Consider the following 21822-nt stretch of genomic DNA (forward strand, 5'->3'; position numbering starts at 1 on the left):
GAGTGTATAAAATACTATGACTTCAATTAAGTCTTAAGCCGCATCATCTTATATTTCGATTTCATATCAGACGGCTAAAATATGGCGCACAAGAAGGCTGACGTTGACGGGAACTCATCCAAGGTGAGGCCTGTTTTTCTGATTTTACGGTACTATAAATGAAATTTTCTTCCATTAAATGTGACTGCTGCGCAATATTTTACTGCACTAACTTTCGTTTGCTTTTTACATTGTTTTTTCAAAGACAGGAAAACACTTGTTTAAAGTTTTTGGTTTACTAAAATTTAGTTTTGATTTGAAATTCTGCATTTTATTTAATTGACTTAAAATATTTCATTTATTCCAGTTTCAGTTATATAATTCATTCAGCAGTGAAGATTTATAATATAGATAAAACAAGTATAGAAAAAAACTGTAGCAATATGTAGCTTTATCCATACGTTTCCTTATTTACCATAGCTATTAAATTTTGATATGTGATTACAGCAGGTGCTCGTGACTTTGTAATTAGGTTAAAGAAAACATTCTAATCGTTTAATTTTCTTGTATAAATTGCTGGAAAAATACTTTAAATAATAGTGTAAATTTTGAAGGAAGAAGTTTATTTTTAGAAAGCTTTGAAATGTTTCATGTGATAGCCATCTTAAATACGTGTATTTATATGGTTCCTGAATCAAATAGATATTTGAGGAGAATTTTTTTTTTTTTTTTTTTAATTATGAACTAATTATATACAGATTGTCAAGCACACACACACAAAATATTTCTATGGGGTACAGAAGCTAACAAAAGACCTGTATATATATATATATATTTTTTTTTTTTTTTACATTGTAGTATTTTTTAATCATGAAATAAATTTGAAGTACTCCAAAAGCCTTTTCGGTTGATCTTTAGATTATGGTAACTTGGCGATTTTTTGGCGACCAACCCTCTATTTTTTTTTCCCCGCCGCCATTTTGTCTTCACGAAGTAAAGACATGTTTCTTTTCTTTTTATCTACTGAACACTTCTTCCAACAATCTACTAGCCGAATTACACTTATGCTAGAAATTTTATCTAACAAAACTGCTTAATCATGACAAATATTCACTGCAAAATTGGGAAAAAGTGCACAATACCATACTCCTTACACGTTTTTCAAAATAACACATACATATAAACCATGTACACGTCGACTTATTTTTACTTAAAAAAAATCCCAGAATTACACCAAAATGGCATTGCGCACACTCTTCACTATATCCATGTACACTGCTTTTTTCTCATAAATTAGAAAAATTTCACATTCTAAATTCTCATAAATTAGAAAATACATGACAATTTTCTGAATCTTTTAACCCTGTAAAAAGAACATATATGAAATTACCTGATCGCGAAAAAGTATATACCCTTTCCAAATATGAACACTTCCACATATAAAATAAATAAAATATCCAAAAACTTTTACCTCTAAATCATCTATTATATTATAAACATCACCAACGAATTCATACCGCAAGCATTACAAATACTTAGTGTCAACTATTTAAATTATTTCCATGCACGTTTACTTCAACTAAAACGTATACCAAATTCCTACAAACATAAAATTCACAAAATAACTATCATTTAATTAAAATATCACTAAACCATGTACACGTCGACTTATTTTTACTTAAAAAAAAATCGCAGAATTGCACAAAAATGGCATTGCGCACACTCTTCACCATATCCATGTACACTGCTTTTTTCTCATAAATTAGAAAAATTTCACGAAAATGCCTGACAATTTTCTGAATCTTTAAACCCGTTAAAAAGAACATATATGGAATTACCTAATAACGAAAAAGTATATACCCTTTCCAAATATGAACATTTCCACGTATAAAATAAATAAAATATCCAAAAACTTTTACCTCTAAATTATCTATTATATTATAAACGTCACCAACGAATTCATACCACAAACATTACAAATACTATCAAATATTTAAATTATTTCCATGCACGTTTACTTCAACTAAAACTTATACCAAATTCCTACAAACATAAAATTCACAAAATAACTATAATTTAATTAAAATATAATTAAATTCAAAAACACTACTTAAAATATAAATAAGCACATACATTAAATTAATAATAATTAGCTTACAATCCTAATTACTTTAAACTAAATCATTGCTAATAACAATTTTCCCAGTAATACCAAATTACTTTACTTCCACCTTACATTTAGAACAATGCATAAAAATAATATCCTCAAATAATTAAAAATACTAACTTACCTAATCTTCTTTAGAATCTTGCTTACATGGTGGATACACTTTTATTATGGATTCAATAAAATTATTGAACGGTTTTTTCTGCGAATTTTTCCTCCACACTTCCTCCGCTAAATAAAAAGCAAAATTCTCTTTATCACATCTAGAATTCACTTTAGACAGTGCCATACAATCCCAAAATTATTCAACCCTACTTCACACAGCACACAATGAAGCCTAATACAAAATAATATACAGCCACAGATATTTTTCCAAATTCCCCCCTTTTCCGATTAAAGAACCGTAATTCGTCCATTAATATCACATGACATATCCCACACAAAATAATGCGTAATTGGAACTGAGTATTGCTCACATTATTACCAAAGTCCCAGGTATCGCCTCCAAAATGTCGCCAAACTACCAGTTACCATATTCTAAAGATCAGCCGCCTTTTCAGTGTTTTTTCTAAAATGCAGGTTTGATTATGGATGGAATGAAATAATACAAATATAAGACTGAATATTTGGTATGTTGTAAACATAGATGCTTTATTAGAGCAACTTTTGATAATCTTACATGACTAATTCTAGGTTTTTTTCTAAGTATGATGTAAAATTGAGTTTATCTTCCTTCTCATATCGCTGTAAAAATTGTTATTTAAAATGACGAGACAGTTAAAATTAATACATTCATCAACAGTAGTCTATAATTATTGGTCATTTTTAGCCATCTTATTGCTAGAAATGTTGCCCAAGGTGTATCACAGGAGGTAACTGATTTGGCACATTGAGAATGAAAAAGGGTTAATCTTTGGATTATGGTTATTTGGCGAAACTTTGGCGACCAACCCTGCTACAGCAACCTGCTAGTTTTTTTTGGACGCCATTTTGTTTTCACTAAGTAAAGGCTTTTTTTTTTTTTTTTTTTTTTACTCAAAATTTTTTTCTAGCAATCTGCCAGCCGAATTACTCTTATGCTAGAACTTTTATGGAACAAAAGTGCATAATCATGACAAAGATTAGGTGCGAAATTGGGAGAAAGTGCAAAATCACCCACTGCTTGCCGCGTTTTTAAGACTTGCACATACACAGTATCATCCATGTACACGTCAACCTATTTTCACTTAAAAAAACATCCCAGAATTGCACAAAAATGGCATTGCACACACTCTTGACTTTATCCATGTACACTGCTAAAGTCCTAGCTAGTAACCTTGATCACCTTACCAAAATGTCGTCAAACTACCTGTTACCATATTCCAAAGATTAGCCTGGGAAAGTTCTGTCCCAGTTTTGATCAACACCTTCGGGGATGGATCTGAGATTCTTTTACTTCTCTATCTCTATCACCAAACCTCTTCAGAGTATTTTCACCTCACCAGTATTTTGAGTGATCTCATGCTGTACAACCGATATGCACCTAATCACTATACCAGTCATGGTGATTCACTTCTAAAAATTCATGATCATCTTTATGTGTATCCTTATAATTTAGGCCAGTGAGATATTTTAAAGGCATAGTAGTGTGAAGCAAAGATCATGGAAACTTTGTAACTTATTGAAGGATATTAGAAGAAGTTAGAGAGGTATGCCTTATTTCTTAAGTGAATCTGAACGTGCTCATCAGATTAACTTCTAGTGACTACTGAGATGTCTAAGCCATGTGATATGTGTTTCTTAGCTGCTATTTCACTGTTTTTCAGCACATCTGCTGATCTCCAAGCAGACCACCGATTCTCTGGATTTATAATTTTTAGCTTTTGCTAAGAAAGATTGTAAACTTTCCGGTAAAAGTTTATAATGCCTCCTGTTTATTGGCGATTCTTTTTTTGACGTCAAGATCGGTGCCAGGAAGGCACAATTTCAAGATGATGCTACACTAAACCAAAATAAGAAGTCGAAGAATTGCACAAACTCTGTGTCCATGTACACGTCGATCTGTTTGCACTTAAAGTCCCAGAATTGCGCAAACTAGGCATTGCAACTGCCTTGAATTTATTCATGTACACATCAATCTATTTTCATTTAAAAAAAATCAGGAAGCTACAACTATTCTGGTAACCAGAAATGAGGTTTCATGCAAAAAAAAAAAAAAAAAAAAAAATTGTCGCTAATTAAAGGGGCACCCAATTCTACACTAGTGCGGATGTTTCCGCACTAGTTGTAGAATAAATAAATAGTGTAGAACCAATAAATGAAATTTAAATTTGATATTTTTTATGATTTTTTCCAACCTTTGTGATTTTCAGCCTAAATTTTCTTATTAATTTTATTTGATCTGACTAGTCTTAAGCTGTTGTAGACATTCATAGAATTTTTTTTGAAAATTCAACCAATGCTTAATCAGTTGGTATTTTAATTTTTGTTTTGCATTAGTTAATGGTTACATTACTAAGTATATGTGTGCAGCATTAACTGTTAATTTTATTTTCATTGTATTTAAAAATACTTTGATAAATGAAAACTTTTCTTATGTATTCAGACTTCATATATTCAGAATTTCTCATGCATTTAGAATATATGTTAGTGTAACATTTTCATAACTTAAAATGTGCTGTATTTATCCTCAAAGCAAGTAAAAATAAGTACAATGGAATTTTTATTAGCTGTTCCATTATTCATTATGTTACTTAAAATATCAAATACTTATTTAACATATATTTAGATTTTAGATGAAAAACCAATTAAAGTAGACAAATGGGATGGTTCTGCTGTAAAAAATGCTCTTGATGATGCAGTCAAAAAGGTACTTAACATCAGTTTATCAATTTCAAAAATATTTTTATAAAAACAGTATTATGTATTTTGAACCTTGTCTTATATTTCTGACTTTATATAGGTATTTACTGAACAATTTAAGTATGTAGAAAGCCATCGCCTAATGGATGGTCGTCTAGCCATATCGGGTATTGCAGTTGGTGCTGCAATGTTTGCCCTTATGTGGGACTACCTTCATCCTTTTCCAGAATCCAGACCAGTATTAATCATCTGTGTTGTTTCATATCCTTTATTGAACTATATATGAATATATTTTATTACTTCTCATGGAATTTTTTTTTAATCCAAAATATGTAAATGTAAGTAAGAATTTAGATTTCCATATTCAATCATGTTGTATTTGATAAGTTAAGGGGCCACAGTATAATTGTAAATTATACTGTAACATATGCATAGTTATCAAAATACTGAGTCAATGTTTTTATCTTTCAAATACAATTTTTGGTATTGAAAATACCGTATGTATTATTGCAATGCAAGGTGACTTATTTTTTTTGCATATGAAACTAAACTAAAATAAATTCGCTAACTTTTAAATTTATAAAGGTACTTATGTGTTATCCCATCGAACGTGAAACTGTCATCAAGCAGAGCACAGTGCTAGTTATTGATAGCGATAAGATATTAGGACAGATGCAATAACATCTGTCCTAATATCTTATCGCTATCAATAAGTCATGCTATCAATCGTTCGATGGGATAACACATAAGTACCTTTATAAATTTAAAAGTTAGCAAATTTATTTTAGTTTAGTTTCATATGCAAAAAAATAAGTCACCTTGCATTGCAATAATACATACGGTATTTTCAATACCAAAAATTGTATTTGAAAGCTAAAAACATTGACTCGGTATTTTGATAACTATGCATATGTCTTTTTTCCTTTTTTTTAGAATTTAAATTTGCTTTTTTACTTTTTTACATATTTGTTAAGAATTTAAATTTGTTTAAATATATATATATAATATATCAAGCAAGGTAGTAATTACAATACTGAATGACCAATTTGGTCTAGAAAACATCTTGCGCAATATGCTGCAAAATAAGTAAATTTTTAAAACGTGTTGAACTTTTTGGAGCAACAGCTCCTGGTAACTTTTATGCGAGCTTACTACAATTTCTAATTTATATATATATATGTAATGTTTTCAGTTATTCCAACACGTCGTGGGCGAATGGTGAGGCTATTCCATTACACGTTCTGGCAGATGGTTAATGAAGCTGGGGTGATTGAAACACAGAGTAAAATGACGACTCAGGACTTTTCACTTTTAACAGCAAGCATATCTTTATTTTAATTTATAGCAGATGACTTTTTCCAGATGAAGTTAATCAAATAACTTATTCAGTAATTGAACTATTAGATACGACTGACTTTAAACTTTAATACATCATAACGTTCTAACAAAGAAAGAGGAGCATAGCGGAAGCGTTAGCAGGACGAAGGCATCTGTGTAGGAGAACTTATGACTCAGCATTTATATGAATGGTTATGTAACAGAGTAGCTTCTAGAAAAATGTAGAAAACTTATGACGCAGCATTTATATGAGGAGGTTATGTAATAGGCGTGAATGTTCTAGCAGGTACTGGGTTAGGGGACGATCCTGAATTGCAGAAAATTAATTAAAGGTTGCTGGTTCGCAAAGAGCAAAGCCATCGTATTTATTTTTTATTTATTTATTTTTTTTAACATCCCCCCCCCCCCCCCGTCAAAAAGAGAGGCCGGGGTGAGAAAAGCATTAGTACAGGAGTGAAGCAAAAGTATGAGAAAAGACATGAAAACATCCAGAACATAGCGTACAAGCTTTAACTATGGCCTATCATAGTTCATGACTTTCTCATATAAAATTTTGACTTTATAGCATATGAAATTTTTAACATTAAAACAATGAGTTATAAATAAATATACAATATATGACTAATTTTAAGACTATAACATAATAAATATGGAATACTGATAAATAAATAAGTTATAATTGCAAAAGTCCTCAATTTTGTTAAAAATGTCCATTTTGTGGTTTTTTTTTTTTTTTTTTTTTTTTTTTGAAAGTCCTTTTCATAAAAAGAGTTCGAATAGAATGAAATTATCTGGTAAAATCTCTAAATGCCAGATAGTCCACAAATATGATGCATGTTGATAGTTCACAAATATGATGCATTTTTTCCTCTCATCGTAAAGATTGACATGTTTTACACTTCAATACAAAATATTATACTTATTCAAAAAAACAATTCAATATAAATAATACAATTATACACTAGAACATAAACACTTTGACTTTAAAACTATGGCATGTCCTCGCCACAGATCAGCGTGATTACTTGCTGATGGTTGGGAGGTGCTAGGTACAAATATCGAAAAACCTCCGTTGCCTAATAGAAGGTAACTGGTTTTGGGCATTCTACATTACCTCAAAGTGGTGTTAGAAAAATAAAAGATCATATAAAATCAAAATGATAAGACTGATAACTTGTATAATCAAGTTAAAGTCTTTTTTATAATGTTGTAAATTAGAAACAAATATTATCCTACAATAAGAAGAAAATTTTTGCTACAAAATAATTCAAATTATGTGAAAGATATAAAAGGTCAAGATCGGGAGAATAATTTGTCATAGTTGGGAAAATAACTTGTCATAGTTAGGGTTTAAGTCTAAATCAGGTATTAAAGGTCATAATCAGGAAAATGTTTAAAAGAGAATTTTAAAAAAAAATTAATTTTAATTTTGAACAGAGATAGGAATTCTACTATTTCGGACAGTTAACTTAAACTCACTTGCTGGATTAAAAGGTCTTAATCTAGTTGAATGAACAATTTCTGATGATACTTTTCCTTTTGCCGGCGCTAGCGATAAAGTCGCCAATAATGGTACAACCGATGCTAAACGGAATATTCTCGCTGGTAACCTTTTACGTCTCATTTTCAAAACAAGTCGCAGCTTTTTCCTATCAGATTGATTCTTTCTTTTAATACTGGCACATAATTTTATAGAATTTTTATCAGCTAGTTCAGTTTTATGTCTAAGGCCATTTTCGGTAATTAAATCAATTAGGATGCAATCATAGCGCTTACCCGAAGCCGAAACTATAGAAAAGGTAAAGTCAAGGGTTAAATTCATTAATTCTAATGAGAATGCATTAGCGAAGTAAAACACTGCAGTTTTACATAATTTCTGAGTAAGCTATTCGTACGAATTGAAATATTTCTTGCATTTAAACTTGTGTTCCAAATTAAGATTTAACTCGAAATTAATGTAGAATACAGATAATTATTGAGAGCATTAGATTTTTGTACAGTAGTTTACGTGAGATGAGATCGCTTGGGGTCACGTGATATGAACCCGCGAATCAGGATGTTGAACCATGAAAACATAGGAAATTCTTAAATTAATGTCTTTTTATAAATTTATTGTCTTTATTTATTGGCTTTTTATAAAATTTTAAGCGATATTAAAATGCTTATGCCTTCAAAAAAAGAATTCTTAGAACTAACACTTTTTTAATATTTTTTATGTGTATACTGTATGTTGGCCCCAATAAAGTCTGCTTGGCGAGATTTGCGCCGGCGAAACGGAAAAGTACCTTTCTGATTTCTTTTTAGTTAAAGGATTAGGTTTATCTATTTCATAAGTAACTTCAGAATATTGTTTTAAAATTTTATAAGGTCCTGAGAATGGAGGAGATAATTTACGTGTATTAGGGTATTGAAATTCTTCATACATTACTAAATCACCAATTTTAAAATTACTAGGTTTAAAATGAATATCATATCTTTCTTTATTTACATTATGATAATCATCAGATCTCTTTTGAGCTATTTTTCTGGCTTCTTCTATTGACGGATACAATTCTTGATTTTGAATTAAGGAATCATAAGGTAATTTTCCATACATTAAATATGATGGAGGGAATTTTGTTACAGAATGAGGGGTATTATTATACTCTTCAGTTACTTGGGGTAATAATTTTGTCCATGCTATATTACCGTGATAAGAATTTAGTTTGCATTTTAATCTAGTTATAATAGTTTGATTAACACGTTCAATTTTACCATTAGTTTGGGGTCTATTTGCAGTAGTTAGCAATTGTTTTACATTATGATTCCTTAAAAAGTGCTTAAATTTTGAAGATGTAAAAGCAGCGTTCCTATCACTTAAAATCTTTTTAGGGACCTGAATTTGGAAAATTTGTTTTAAGCAATTTATATAAGTATCCGTAGTTACACTTTTGGAAGCAAAAGTCCAGATATATCTAGTTGCATGATCAATAATTATGTGAATATACTTTTTGGTAGAATTATAATAATTTAAACCACCTACAGTATCAATAAATAATATTTCAAAAGGTTCACTAACTGATGGTAAATTTTGCATTAAACCAAATTTCTTTTGTTTATTTTTCTTATTAAACTGACATACTTCACAATGTTTACAATAATTTCTAACATCTTGAACAATTCCTGGCCAATAATATTGTGGAGATAACAAATTTAGCATAGATGATACACCAATATGACCAATTTGTATATGGGCCTTTTCAAGTAATTTCGTACGTAGAGACATGGGTATCACAATTTTGTACAATCCCTGTTTTTTAATAGTTAAGACATCATTCATTTTCCTATACTTAGTATTACAAACATTATCTAAATTTTGATATTCTTTTATTTCTTCTAATGATAATAAATTAACTTGCAATCTTAAATGTTGACACATAGGATTTCTAGAGAGCATGTCAGCTTCAACATTAGTAGATCCTTTTTTTATATTTTATATCAAAATCATACATAGATAATTTTAAAGACCACCTAAATAGACGACCAGTAGGGTGTTTTATATTTTTAAGCCAAACTAAAGCAGCATGATCAGTATGTACAGTAAAATGGTTACCATGTAAATAATAATAAAATTTATCAATTGCATCAATAATAGATAAACATTCCATCTCAGTAATGGCATAATTTTGTTCATAAGATCTTAATTTTCTAGAATGAAAAGCAATTGGATGTAAACTACCATCAGGATGTTCTTGTTTTAAAACAGCACCAACAGCTTCTTTGGACGCATCAACAAATACATGACAGGGATATTTAGGATTAAACAAAGTTAAAATAGGTCTAGAAATCAATGCATCTTTTAATTTTTGAAAAGCTTTTTGACATTCATCAGTCCAATTATAAGGAGTATCTTTCTTAAGTAAATTTGTTAATGGGGCTCTAATTTTTAGCATAATTTTGAATAAATTTATGATAAACATTAATACTTCCTAAAAATCTTTGTAATTCTTTGATATTTTTAGGAGGTTGCAATTTCTTAATAACCTCTATATTTGCATTACTGGGCTGGTATTTACCTGCTTGAATTTCATATCCTAGAAAATTTATTTTTTCTTTAGCAAAATAACATTTAGATTGTTTTAATTTTATATTCTCTTTCTCACATATATCAAATATTATTTTAAGATGATTTAAATGTTCATCAAAATTTGGAGAGAATACTATAATATCATCAAAATAATTTAAAGCAAATTGAATCTGATATTTGTTTAAAATTTGTCTAAGAGCTCGTTAGAAAACAGCTGGGGAATTTTTCCAACCAAAAGGTAATCTAGTAAACTCATACAGTCCAAAATTTGTAGTGAATGCCAATTTTTCAGTATCCTTTTCATTTAATTTTATATGCCAATAGCCTGGTGCCAAATCCAATGTAGAAAAGATTTTTGCATTTGTTAATTGATCTAATACATCATCAATTCTAGGAATAGGTTCAGAATCAGTTTTAGTAATTTGGTTAAGCTTCCTGAAATCAATACACAATCTGCTTCTGGACTGCTCGTCTCGCTTATAAGCTAAAGTTACAGGAGCAGCATAAGGACTATAAGAAGGTTTAATAATTCCAGCTTTTAACAATTCATCTATTTGTTTTTTAATTTCACTATTATCTTTAGGAGATGCTCTATATCCTCTATACGCTATTCGTAATTCAGAAGTTAATATAACTGTGTGAGGTTCAACCCTTATACAACCAACATATTTACTTTTTGCAAATATATGGTTATAATCATTCAACAATTTCTGTAATTTACTATTAGAATTTTTACTATTTTCAAAATAATTACCACAATTTTTAGAACTAAGATCATTTTTACATACAAAATTTTCGCTATTATCAAAATATTTACTAGATTGTTCAGCACTGATATCATTTTTACATACATAATTATTTTGGAAAAACTTGTCTACTTTAACATTTTTACTTACCTGTTTTCCAAGCTGATACACTTCATAATTATGAAAATTCAATTGTAATTTAAATAATGAAACACATGGTGATGAAAGCAATAAATAATTCAAATTTGAATCTACTACATAAAATATCACATTATTTTCTATTTTACCTACTTTACACTTTACTTTGATTATTTTCTCTATATGAACTTGACTAGATATTGAAAATATTTTATCATGAGATTTCAATGAAATTTCTCTAAATTTATCACCAATTTTGTTAAAATATTTTAACGGTAAAACTTTAATTTGCGATCCCGTATCAATAATACTGGGAATTTTTTCCTGTCCAATTTGGACATTCACTTTAAAGTAATATCATTTTTTAACTTCTCTTTTAGGAACAGTGTTATAATTAATAGCAGGTAATTGTGGATATCGAATTGGCCGATATGCATACTGTAGAGGTCGGTATTGCACTTGTTGATAATTAAAAGGTCTCAACACTACGAAAACTTTGATAAGGAGTGGCTTGCACTGGTCTGGGATAATAGCACTTCGGAACAGTTTGCCTTGGAGAAACAAATTGGTAATTGCTATTTTCTAGACCTTCTAACGGCATCTTAACTGGAAACAGTTTCCTAGCAAGAATAATCCAGTCTTTCGGTGTGTCTATTTTTTGCACTGTTAACAGCATTCTTTGAGGCTCAGGAAGTCCTTCCGTAAGTGCTTCCACCATTGTGGAATCTGTTAGTTTCAAGCTGGCTCCTAATTTCAACTTATTACAAAAATAAACATCAATAAATTTCTCGTATTTTAAAGAAACAAAATCACTAAAAGTAACAGATTCCGATGTTGTGAAGTATGTCTCGAAAATAACCTTTATGTTGTCCCAGTCTTTATCTAAACAATCATGTAAATAGAGGGCTAAAGCCTCTCCTCTAATACACTCTGAGAAAACAAATTTCTTTTCCTTTTCTGGAATGTTCTTTGCGGCACATTTTTCTTCAAACAATAGAAGATATTTGTCTATTGGAAAATTTGTACTTGTGCCATCAAAAATAGGAAATTGGAATTTTATTGTATCCACAATAGCTACGGATTCTTTCTTATCAGTTGACATTTTTGCCGTTTTTGAGCGTGTTAACATTCCAATCACAAAATTGAATTTAAGACTTCGCATACACATCAATTTGAACACTAAATAAATCACTTTAGAAGCACTTGATAAAACGCATAACTTTGGAGCCGAAGTAAAACACTTAAGCACCCCCGGAAAAGAAGCAAAAGCATAAGACGATCACACACTGTCCTTGACCCACTGTTGAATTTAGAAGCGCGTTAGAAATAAATACAGGAGCTTTTTTCCCACGTAGAGGATACATCCTGTCGACTAATTAATAACTGTAATGTTTTCAGTTATTCCAACACATCGTGGGCGAATGGTGAGGCTATTCCATTACACGTTCTGGCAGATGGTTAATGAAGCTGGGGTGATTGAAACACAGAGTAAAATGACGACTCAGGACTTTTCACTTTTAACAGCAAGCATATCTTTATTTTAATTTATAGCAGATGACTTTTTCCAGATGAAGTTAATCAAATAACTTATTCAGTAATTGAACTATTAGATACGACTGACTTTAAACTTTAATACATCATAACGTTCTAACAAAGAAAGAGGAGCATAGCGGAAGCGTTAGCAGGACGAAGGCATCTGTGTAGGAGAACTTATGACTCAGCATTTATATGAATGGTTATGTAACAGAGTAGCTTCTAGAAAAATGTAGAAAACTTATGACGCAGCATTTATATGAGGAGGTTATGTAATAGGCGTGAATGTTCTAGCAGGTACTGGGTTAGGGGACGATCCTGAATTGCAGAAAATTAATTAAAGGTTGCTGGTTCGCAAAGAGCAAAGCCATCGTATTTTTTTTTTTTTTTTTTTACATCTTTATATATATATATAAATGAAACCTGCCTCTTACATAACAATAATCAGTGGATTGTTTTGAATTATCTAGTATTGGAAGATTATAAGGTGGAATACAACTATATATATTAAAATAAGCTCGTATAATATCAGAAATCTTGACACTGGTGTTGAGTTAAATCAGTGGTTCTTAACCTTTTGATTGATGCGTACCATCTAAACAAAAATTGAAAAAACCTTTGGTACCATCACTACAAAGTACTACCACCACCACTCTTGAACAAGGCTCAGATGGCATAAATTTACAAGTGTTAGAGAAAGAACTTGATCAGGATGTTGGGGTTTTAATTTAATACTTAAAAATACTTAGCTTCTTTGTGTACCACCTATTTTTCTCTTGCATACCACCGATTGAGAACCCCTGAGATAAACAAATTTGCAGAAATATCATTTCTAGCAAATTATGTTACTTCAAAGCTCTTTAAGGCTGCTATCACACGTCGGCTTGTTTCGAAAGGACAACTGTTTGGAACAATTTTTCTGCTTTGTCACAACAGCCAATCACCACAGATCGCTTTAGGGTTAACACAAGGGAAACTGGTTCTCCATTATAAACAAGCTAACAGCATTCGACACTGATAGCTGATTGGTTGAAAACGAACAACTTGCAACTTTTTTCGAAAGGAAGGAAAAAGTTGCATGTCTTTCTTTCAATAGTACACCAGGCAGAAAAATTGTCCGAAACAGTTGTTCGTGTGAAACAAACGCCGTATGATATGGGCTTAAGGCAGGAATACAGAATTTTCTTTCATTTTGTCTTTGCACTGAAATTAGATGTCATCCCTGGTTTTTTATATAAAATCAAAAATGTTAGTTTTTCAATAAACTCTGAATATACAAATCATTTTCAAATTCTACAAGTATTATCTCTCCATAAAAGAATGCTATATCCTTTGACTTTCTTGAAAACACTTAAATCTTACTAATTCAGAATTATTGTGTCTTAATTACTTAAATCTTAGTTCAGTAATTTCTGAACTCTAGAGATAGTCAAATGCCTTTCACTGATACCAAACAATACCAAACACCTCAAAACAATAGGGAAGGATTAACCAACCAAGTAAAAATTCAATCACTATTAAGTTCATTTCAGTTCATAAGTACAATTCAGTACTATAAGAATTTTGCGAGAACACTTAACTTTGGCAGGATCTCTGGCAACATTATGGTTTGATGGTAGCTAACTTTCATTGTCAACAGGATAATATGTAAGTACCTTTATAAAATATGATAAAATATTATGGTTTTACTCACTTAGAAAGAGAGAAAAAAAAAAACTTTTCCAGAAATTTGGGGAAGTGTAAATCAATTCTTACATATAATAAAAAATTCATGTTTGAAATAATACCCAACAAACAAAAATTATCCCTCTTGAAAGTAAACAAAGAGTGGACATTTTTTGGAAGAAAAATGGGCTAATCTTTGGATTATGGTAACTTGGCGATTTTTTGGCAGGAATACAGAATTTTCTACTACAGCAACCTGCTAGTTTTTGTTTGGACGCCATTTTGTTTTCACGAAGTAAAGGCATTTTTATTTAACTCAACATTTTTTTCAACAATCTGCTAGCCGAATTACGCTTATGTTAGAACTTTTATGGAACAAAAGTGCTTAATCATGACAAAGATTAGGTGCGAAATTCGGAGAAAGTGCAGAATCGCGGACTGCTTTCCGCGTTTTTAAGAACTGCACTGTAGGGTTTATATTTATTTTAACTAACATTTATTTTAAGTTTAAACTATCTTTCCTGTCAAGCCTTACTTTCCCCTGGAATTGCCAATGCCAGAGTATGTAAATTTTAGTAGAACGCGCAAGGATTCAAATTGTCAGCGGAAGTAATCTGAGTTAAATAGAAGGGAAACGATTTCGAAGGTGTGCTTTCTTGCTTCACGAGCGTGGAGGTGGCTAGTTAGAAATTGAAGAACCACGTGTTTCGGCCTGTGTGCTTGCCTCGGCAGATTGTTGAATCTTTCAACGTAATATTCAGAAGTTTGCTGAATTGTCAGCGGTAGCTTAACGCGGTGAGGTTAGTTATGTTTTGAGAGCCTCGTAGTTAGTCACTTGTTATTATTTCTTTTTAGTTTCTTATCTTTATTTGACTGCCGGGTCGGCGTAGTTTGTGAGCGTCAAGAGCACGCATTTGTAATTTCTAAAGTTGAATAAAAAGGGATTTAAACCCTTCTCAAGACTTTGTCTACTTTCCAGTTCTTAGCAGTCACCACTATTGTTGCGTGCAGGTTGGAAGTGCGCAACATTACAGCACATACACAGTATCCATGTACATGTCGACCTTTTTTTCACTTAAAAAAACATCCCAGAATTGCACAAAAATGGCATTGCGCACACTCTTGACTTTATCCATGTACACTGCTAAAGTCCTAGCTAGTAACCTTTATCGCCTTACCAAAATGTCGCCAAACTACCTATTCCAAAGATTAGCCGAAAAATGATTACTCATTTTTCTTCTTAAAAAGATGTTTATGAACCAATAACTTTATTCTGCACTCGTCAACAAGTTGTTCTTCACTTTTTGTATGCAGTGCTTAGAACTTTTTGAAGGGTTTATATGTATACATCTGATATTTTCATTTGCTTTATGGTTGTAAGATAAATTATTATTGGTACTTAATGTATTAACAAAACCAATTGGGTGCAGTTTTTTAGAAAGACTCCCAAATATTGATATTTATAATCTGTAAACATTATCAATATATGAAAAAAAAACATACTTTAGCAATTTAAAATGCAAATTTTATTTATTAAATAAGGATTGTGTGATACATTAAAAAAATAAAACATTTGTATTCTTATTCAAGTCTTTAATTTCAATGTGATATTTATCTCTTGAAGTGCACAGTGATCTGTTTTTACTTAAAAAAAAAAAAAAAAATTGTGAAGACTGCTTTGCACAAACCTCGGCAAAAGTGGCTACCTGGGAAATGAATTTCTTTATTGTTTCCTTTAGAAAAATTTCAGCAAAATTCTGTATTCCTGCTGATTTACTGCATTTTTTCCATTGCTAGCAAAGCTCATATTTTAAAACTATGTTTAGGTAAAAAATATCACGGTTTATTCAAAAACCTTTGGAACTTGGAATACAAAAAAAAAAAAAAAAAAAAAAGAATGCATTTGAAAATGGCGGCATTGCTGAAGTTATTCTTATGAGCATTTTTGTCAGAAGAATGGTTATGCCCATGACAGCCAGAGTTTGATACATTCTGAAAATTTGACAACTTATACTGAGGGGGTTGCTTTAATACGTAAGTACATTATTATTTTGTTATTAGTAATTGTATTGTATGGTACTATTCCGTTTTAAGGGCCGTAAAAAATAACCAAACTATTGTTGATACCAGTGCTGCCAAAAATAATTGCGGCAACCCTAACGCAAGAAAGGAAGTATAATAGTAAATAACCATCTAAGATTGATGTTTTAATTTAGATGAAAGGTTAATTTCATATAATACTTTTTTATTATTATAATTTATATAAAAAAGGCTAAACATGACTGAATGGAAGCATAAGAGTAACTAACTATTTCAGATCATTATTATAATTTATATAAAAATTGCTAAACATAACTGAATGGATGCCTGCATCGCTATTTCGCTACTGAGTTATCGCTAAAGCATAATTTCATCTCGTTGGTTGTTCAAACATAATTTTCTATAATGAATGATGCCTTTTCTTTGAAAAAATTCTCGGTAAAGTGCAGAATTATTTGTGCACTTATTTGTTTGCCGCTTTTTACAAGGGTAAAAACAACTGGATTTTTGTCAATTTTCTTTTACTTTTAAAGTGAAAATAGGTTGATGTGTGCATAGATAAAGTCAAAAGTGTGCGCAGTGCCATTTTTGTGCAATTCTGGAATTTGTTTTTAAGTGAAAATAGGTCGATGTGTACATGGATACCGAGGATGGTATGTGCAATTCTTAAAAACGTGTCAAGCAGTGGGTGATTCTGCACTTTACCCAAAATTCTATTGCAGACTTTTCGTCATGGGCAATTCCCAAATTGTTAAATCCATAGGATATCAAAAAATAATTTAAAATCAAAAAAAGGATCTAAAAATTAAACTAGTATTTCAATGGTGTCTTAAGAAATATAGAACTATATAAACTTAAGCAATCTGGAAATCAGCGCATACGCATACATTTTCGCTGCAATTTTTTTACGGTCCTGAAAACGGAATAGTACCTATTGTATTTTATAGTAAAAACATTAAATTATTTAGTAACTCGTATTTAATTTTATAACTAATTCGTTATTTTTTATCTAACAAATTGTTTCCCCCTTGATCATGGAAAATCAGGGAAATTGAATTTGAATTTTGATTGAAATCATGAATATGTGAAGAGAGATTGCACACTGAATGTATGCATTTTGGTTCTGAATAAGAGGTTGAAAGATCAGATCACTAAAATACGGAGGATGTTATATTTGCATTAGGTGAAATTTTAAAGTAATATGTACATTGTTTTTAAAGTTTAATCTAATGGTAAAAAGATGAGATATTTTTCCAGTTTAGTAAAAATATTTTTAATTTTCAGAAAAATATGTCATATGAAACAAAATAAAATTTTATTAATATATGATTTTACTGAGCTATTTTTAGACTGAATTTTATGACTTGTATTATAAATACCTTATACTCAAAAATGTGATACATTACTATGTCCGAGTCCTCTAATTGTAGCTAGGTCATATTTAATATGAAGCAAAATTAAATTTTCCGAGCATTAATTTTAATGGAAGGGACTTATTTATTTCAAAAGACTGTGGATTTCTGTACATCAGAAGCAAAAATACCTTTGCATGATGACTTGTGTTTAAAAGAACTTTTGTGCTTTGTCAGAAGCAAAACTTATTTTCCTTATTTGTAATGAAGAAAGGTGTGCAATTCTTTAAGTTAGTGCTTTTGAAATTAAGAATGCTAATAATTTTTTAGTAATATATTTAAGCAGTTTTTGGCATTAAAATTTAATAAAACATGATATGTTAATTCCATTATTGTGTGAATGTGTTTTGATATGCAAAATTAGTTTTAGGGTAATATATTTTTATGAATACATTTTCTTTTATATTCAGTGAGGTTTCTTAACAACATTTACATATTTTATATTGATGGGTTTGCTAACACTTTATACTTCATTCTTGGAGAAAGGAATATTTTTAGTTGCCATAGACAAAGATCCGGCTGGTGTAGATCCAGATCACATATGGAAAGCAAGCTCTTCATTAAAAAGGTTAATATCCATTTCTTACATTGTGCAAATTATGAAAAGAAAAAAACTGCATTTAAAATTTATATAATTTCTCATACTGCATTTTATAATTTTAATTTCAATTATGTTTGCTTTTCGGTATGATTTTTTTATTTTTAATTTAAATTTTTCCACAAAGATTTTATTTCTATTGTTATTTCATAAAAAACTTAATTAGTTATGAGAAAGCTGAATCCTTTGTTAGCAAGTTTACTCCTGAGTTAGACGAGTCGGTTTCATCACATGTTTAGATGATTCATATAAGGAGTTCAAAGTACTTCAGCCAAAAGGAACTTTTGTTGTTACAAGTTAATATTATTTGTTAGAAAGGAATAAGAGAATTAGAATTTTGAAAAAGCTCCAAGCTTTATGCATATCTTGAAATATAAATAGATGGATGTGTTATATAATGTTGGTTAATTCAAGCAACTTTTCAGATAAGCAAAATTAATTTTAATCCAATAGCCAGATTGTTATTGCTTAGTAAGCATTTGCTGGTAATGACCTACCTAATTAATCACTGCTTTCTTTCCTGAAAATATTGTTGAGGATGCAATCAGTATTACATTCATGGATAGAGAGACATCGATGCTTTTTTGGGAGTTGAGCCAGTTCAACCATATGGCAGCTGGCTTCAGTAACCGAAACAGTATTAAAAATCTTATTTTTGTTTAAAGAAATAATTGGGCATAATAAAGAGCAAGAGTTTTAATATGGATTTATCTGAATAATGTCATTATGTAGTCTGTTTTGATAATATACTTTTTATTAAACTTATTTACTAAAGTAATATTGATTATATTATCTCCTAATATCAATAATATCTCCTAAGTATCAAAAATGAGTGAACCCATATGTAAAAAGTTTAATTCCGAAAATTGTGTTTTAAAGTAACTTGAATGTAAATTATTAAAAATGTTTAACGGGGACTTGAATTAAATCATGAATAACAAAATTTCAAACTTTGAAAAAGAAATTAAATTCAAAGCAAGTAATTATTGCTATTGATCGGAAATTAGTTGACTTTTCAAGGGGAAGAAACCAACTCCCGTTCAGTGAACAATAATTAATAAATATGAAGGTGTTTCGTCTTTTACTCAAGTAAGAATGATTATGCCAAATTGGCAAATTAAGTTAGGCCAAATAGTTCCGTGAAGTGATGAGATTTAGACCAAAGTAGAGTACCAAAGAACTCATTCTGAATTAAGCATTTTCGCTAATACAAATTTTGAGTGAAAAGCAATTTATGTAGTAAAATTTATAAAATACTTGAGTAAATGTCCTCTGGCACCTTCGCTTTTATGCATCTTAATTCAAAACTATTTGTATAAAAATTAGTATTAATCTTGATTGGAATTATGAAATAGAACTCTTAAGTAATTGAAATAAACATTAGAAAATTAAGAAACATAATGCTATCTTTGCAAAAACAAATCAAATGATAAAAATTGAAAAATTAATATATATATATATATAATAAGAAAATTTTTTTTAAATGTACATGAAGATATAAAAGGCCAGAAAATAAATTAACTTATGTTCTTTCTAGTGAGATGTCGGTATCGATGTCTTACTCAGAAGGGGTGTGTGTTCGAAATTTCGTTATTGGCAGCGGGGATACTTTGAATTATTTCAAGTGTGAGAAGTAATTTATGGGACATGGAAGGGACTAGGAATGCTTGAGGGACGTTTGTTGCGGAGTTCTTATGTGAGTGAAAACATCTGTTAAAGTTTTGAATATACTAGCTAGTGAATGGAAATTAATTAATTTCTGACTAATTGTTGTGTCAGAACAAGGAAGAAATTTAGGAAAGGAAAAAAGTAATTTTCACTGTTAGCGAGCTATTGGACAGGCTAAAGATTATAAAATAGGCTCATTTTTTTTAGTAACAGCGTAAGAAAAGTCTTAAAACAATTAGCTTTTTACATCATATACAATTTTGTAATTACACCGTGTACAAATCCTCCAACTGATAGTCATCCAACTTATACCACTTTCTCAGGTTTAGGAACAAATTATCATATCCCTATCAGTTAAATGATTGAGTGAGTATTTAACGCCTGCTCTTTTAAGACTGGTTAATAAATCAATTAGAGAAAAACTTGTTTTCGAACTAAGTGAATTTAAGATCATACAACATTTCATTAAACTTGTATACATATTAGATATTTTTATTAAAAATTGTTAAAATTAATTTAGTATCATTTTTGTTTCAGATTTGATGATATGTACCATTTATACATATCTCATACAGATGGTGTAACGAACAAAACATACGAAGTCGAATTGGAAAAGTGTATAAGTTGTTGGTTTGACACTAATGGGACTCTCTTATGTGATTTGTTTGAGCCAGAAGTATCAAAATTACACTCAAGGCTATTGTCTGAAAAGAAGAAAAAATGATTATTGAAACTTTATACTTAAGTACTTTCATATTGGTTTATTTACTTAATGTCAATTAAATTTATTCACTTCCACTTCATGTCCAATTAGATTTCAGATTATTTTATCATTTAAATTAATATACTAAAAGATCATCAGTTTTTAAACTTTAATATATTAACAAAATTCTGATTTCCAGTATAGTAGAAAATTTCATCAAATAATTTATTTTAATATCGTTCCATCTGACTAGGTATACATAACTTTCACATTAAAAAATAGAAATTTTGCATTTATTGGTGAAAATACAAATCATTGTTTAGCAAAAATACATAAATAAATACAAAAGCGAAAATACATAAATACCATTTTTTTTAAACTGCTATAGGTATACATAACTTTCACATTAAAAAATAGAAATTTTGCATTTATTGGCAAAAATACAAATCATTGTTTAGCAAAAATACATAAATAAATACAAAAGCGAAAATACATAAATATCAATTTTTTCTAAACTGCTATGATTTGGAGGGGGTACCCAAAAGTTAATGTTACTGCAGTCTCAGTAATTTCTTCCTTGAGTTTTTTTATATTCTGTTCTGTAACTGTGATGTTATAGCTACTAAAATATCTCAGTATTTATGCTTTTAAAATCTGTATGATATTAGCATCAATCTTGATTAATTATCACGAGAACTCATCTTTTAATGTCTTTAAAACATGGTATTTTACATTTCTGATGTTAAGTTTCACCTACAAAAGAACAAAATAATCTATAAATAGGCTAATAAGATTAATTTGTTGTATTGGATAGCATGTTCTAGTGTCAAGTTATGTCTATTCTTTTCTGCTGCTGTCATTAATATTGTGTCCTTCTGATCAACTTCATTATTCTTATTTGTTTGAAAATACATTGCGTGATATTTCC

At 29.9% G+C, this 21822-nt stretch overlaps 1 protein-coding gene across 1 annotated transcript; it reads left to right on the forward strand.

The window, feature by feature from the left end:
* The first annotated feature begins 47 nt into the window (after positions 1-47).
* On the forward strand, positions 48-20989 carry Spase25 (Signal peptidase complex subunit Spase25). Its single transcript, XM_085824779.1, has 5 exons — positions 48-123; positions 4914-4994; positions 5088-5247; positions 18358-18493; positions 20729-20989. The coding sequence occupies exons 1-5, from the start codon at positions 82-84 to the stop codon at positions 20913-20915; spliced, it is 606 nt and encodes a 201-aa protein (XP_085680905.1). The 5' UTR covers positions 48-81; the 3' UTR covers positions 20916-20989.
* Positions 20990-21822: the final 833 nt, after the last annotated feature.

Source organism: Stegodyphus dumicola, chromosome 10 (genome assembly GCF_044657685.1).
Source record: "Stegodyphus dumicola isolate Sdum_Otavi_A_Nest chromosome 10, ASM4465768v1".
Taxonomy (NCBI): domain Eukaryota; kingdom Metazoa; phylum Arthropoda; class Arachnida; order Araneae; family Eresidae; genus Stegodyphus; species Stegodyphus dumicola.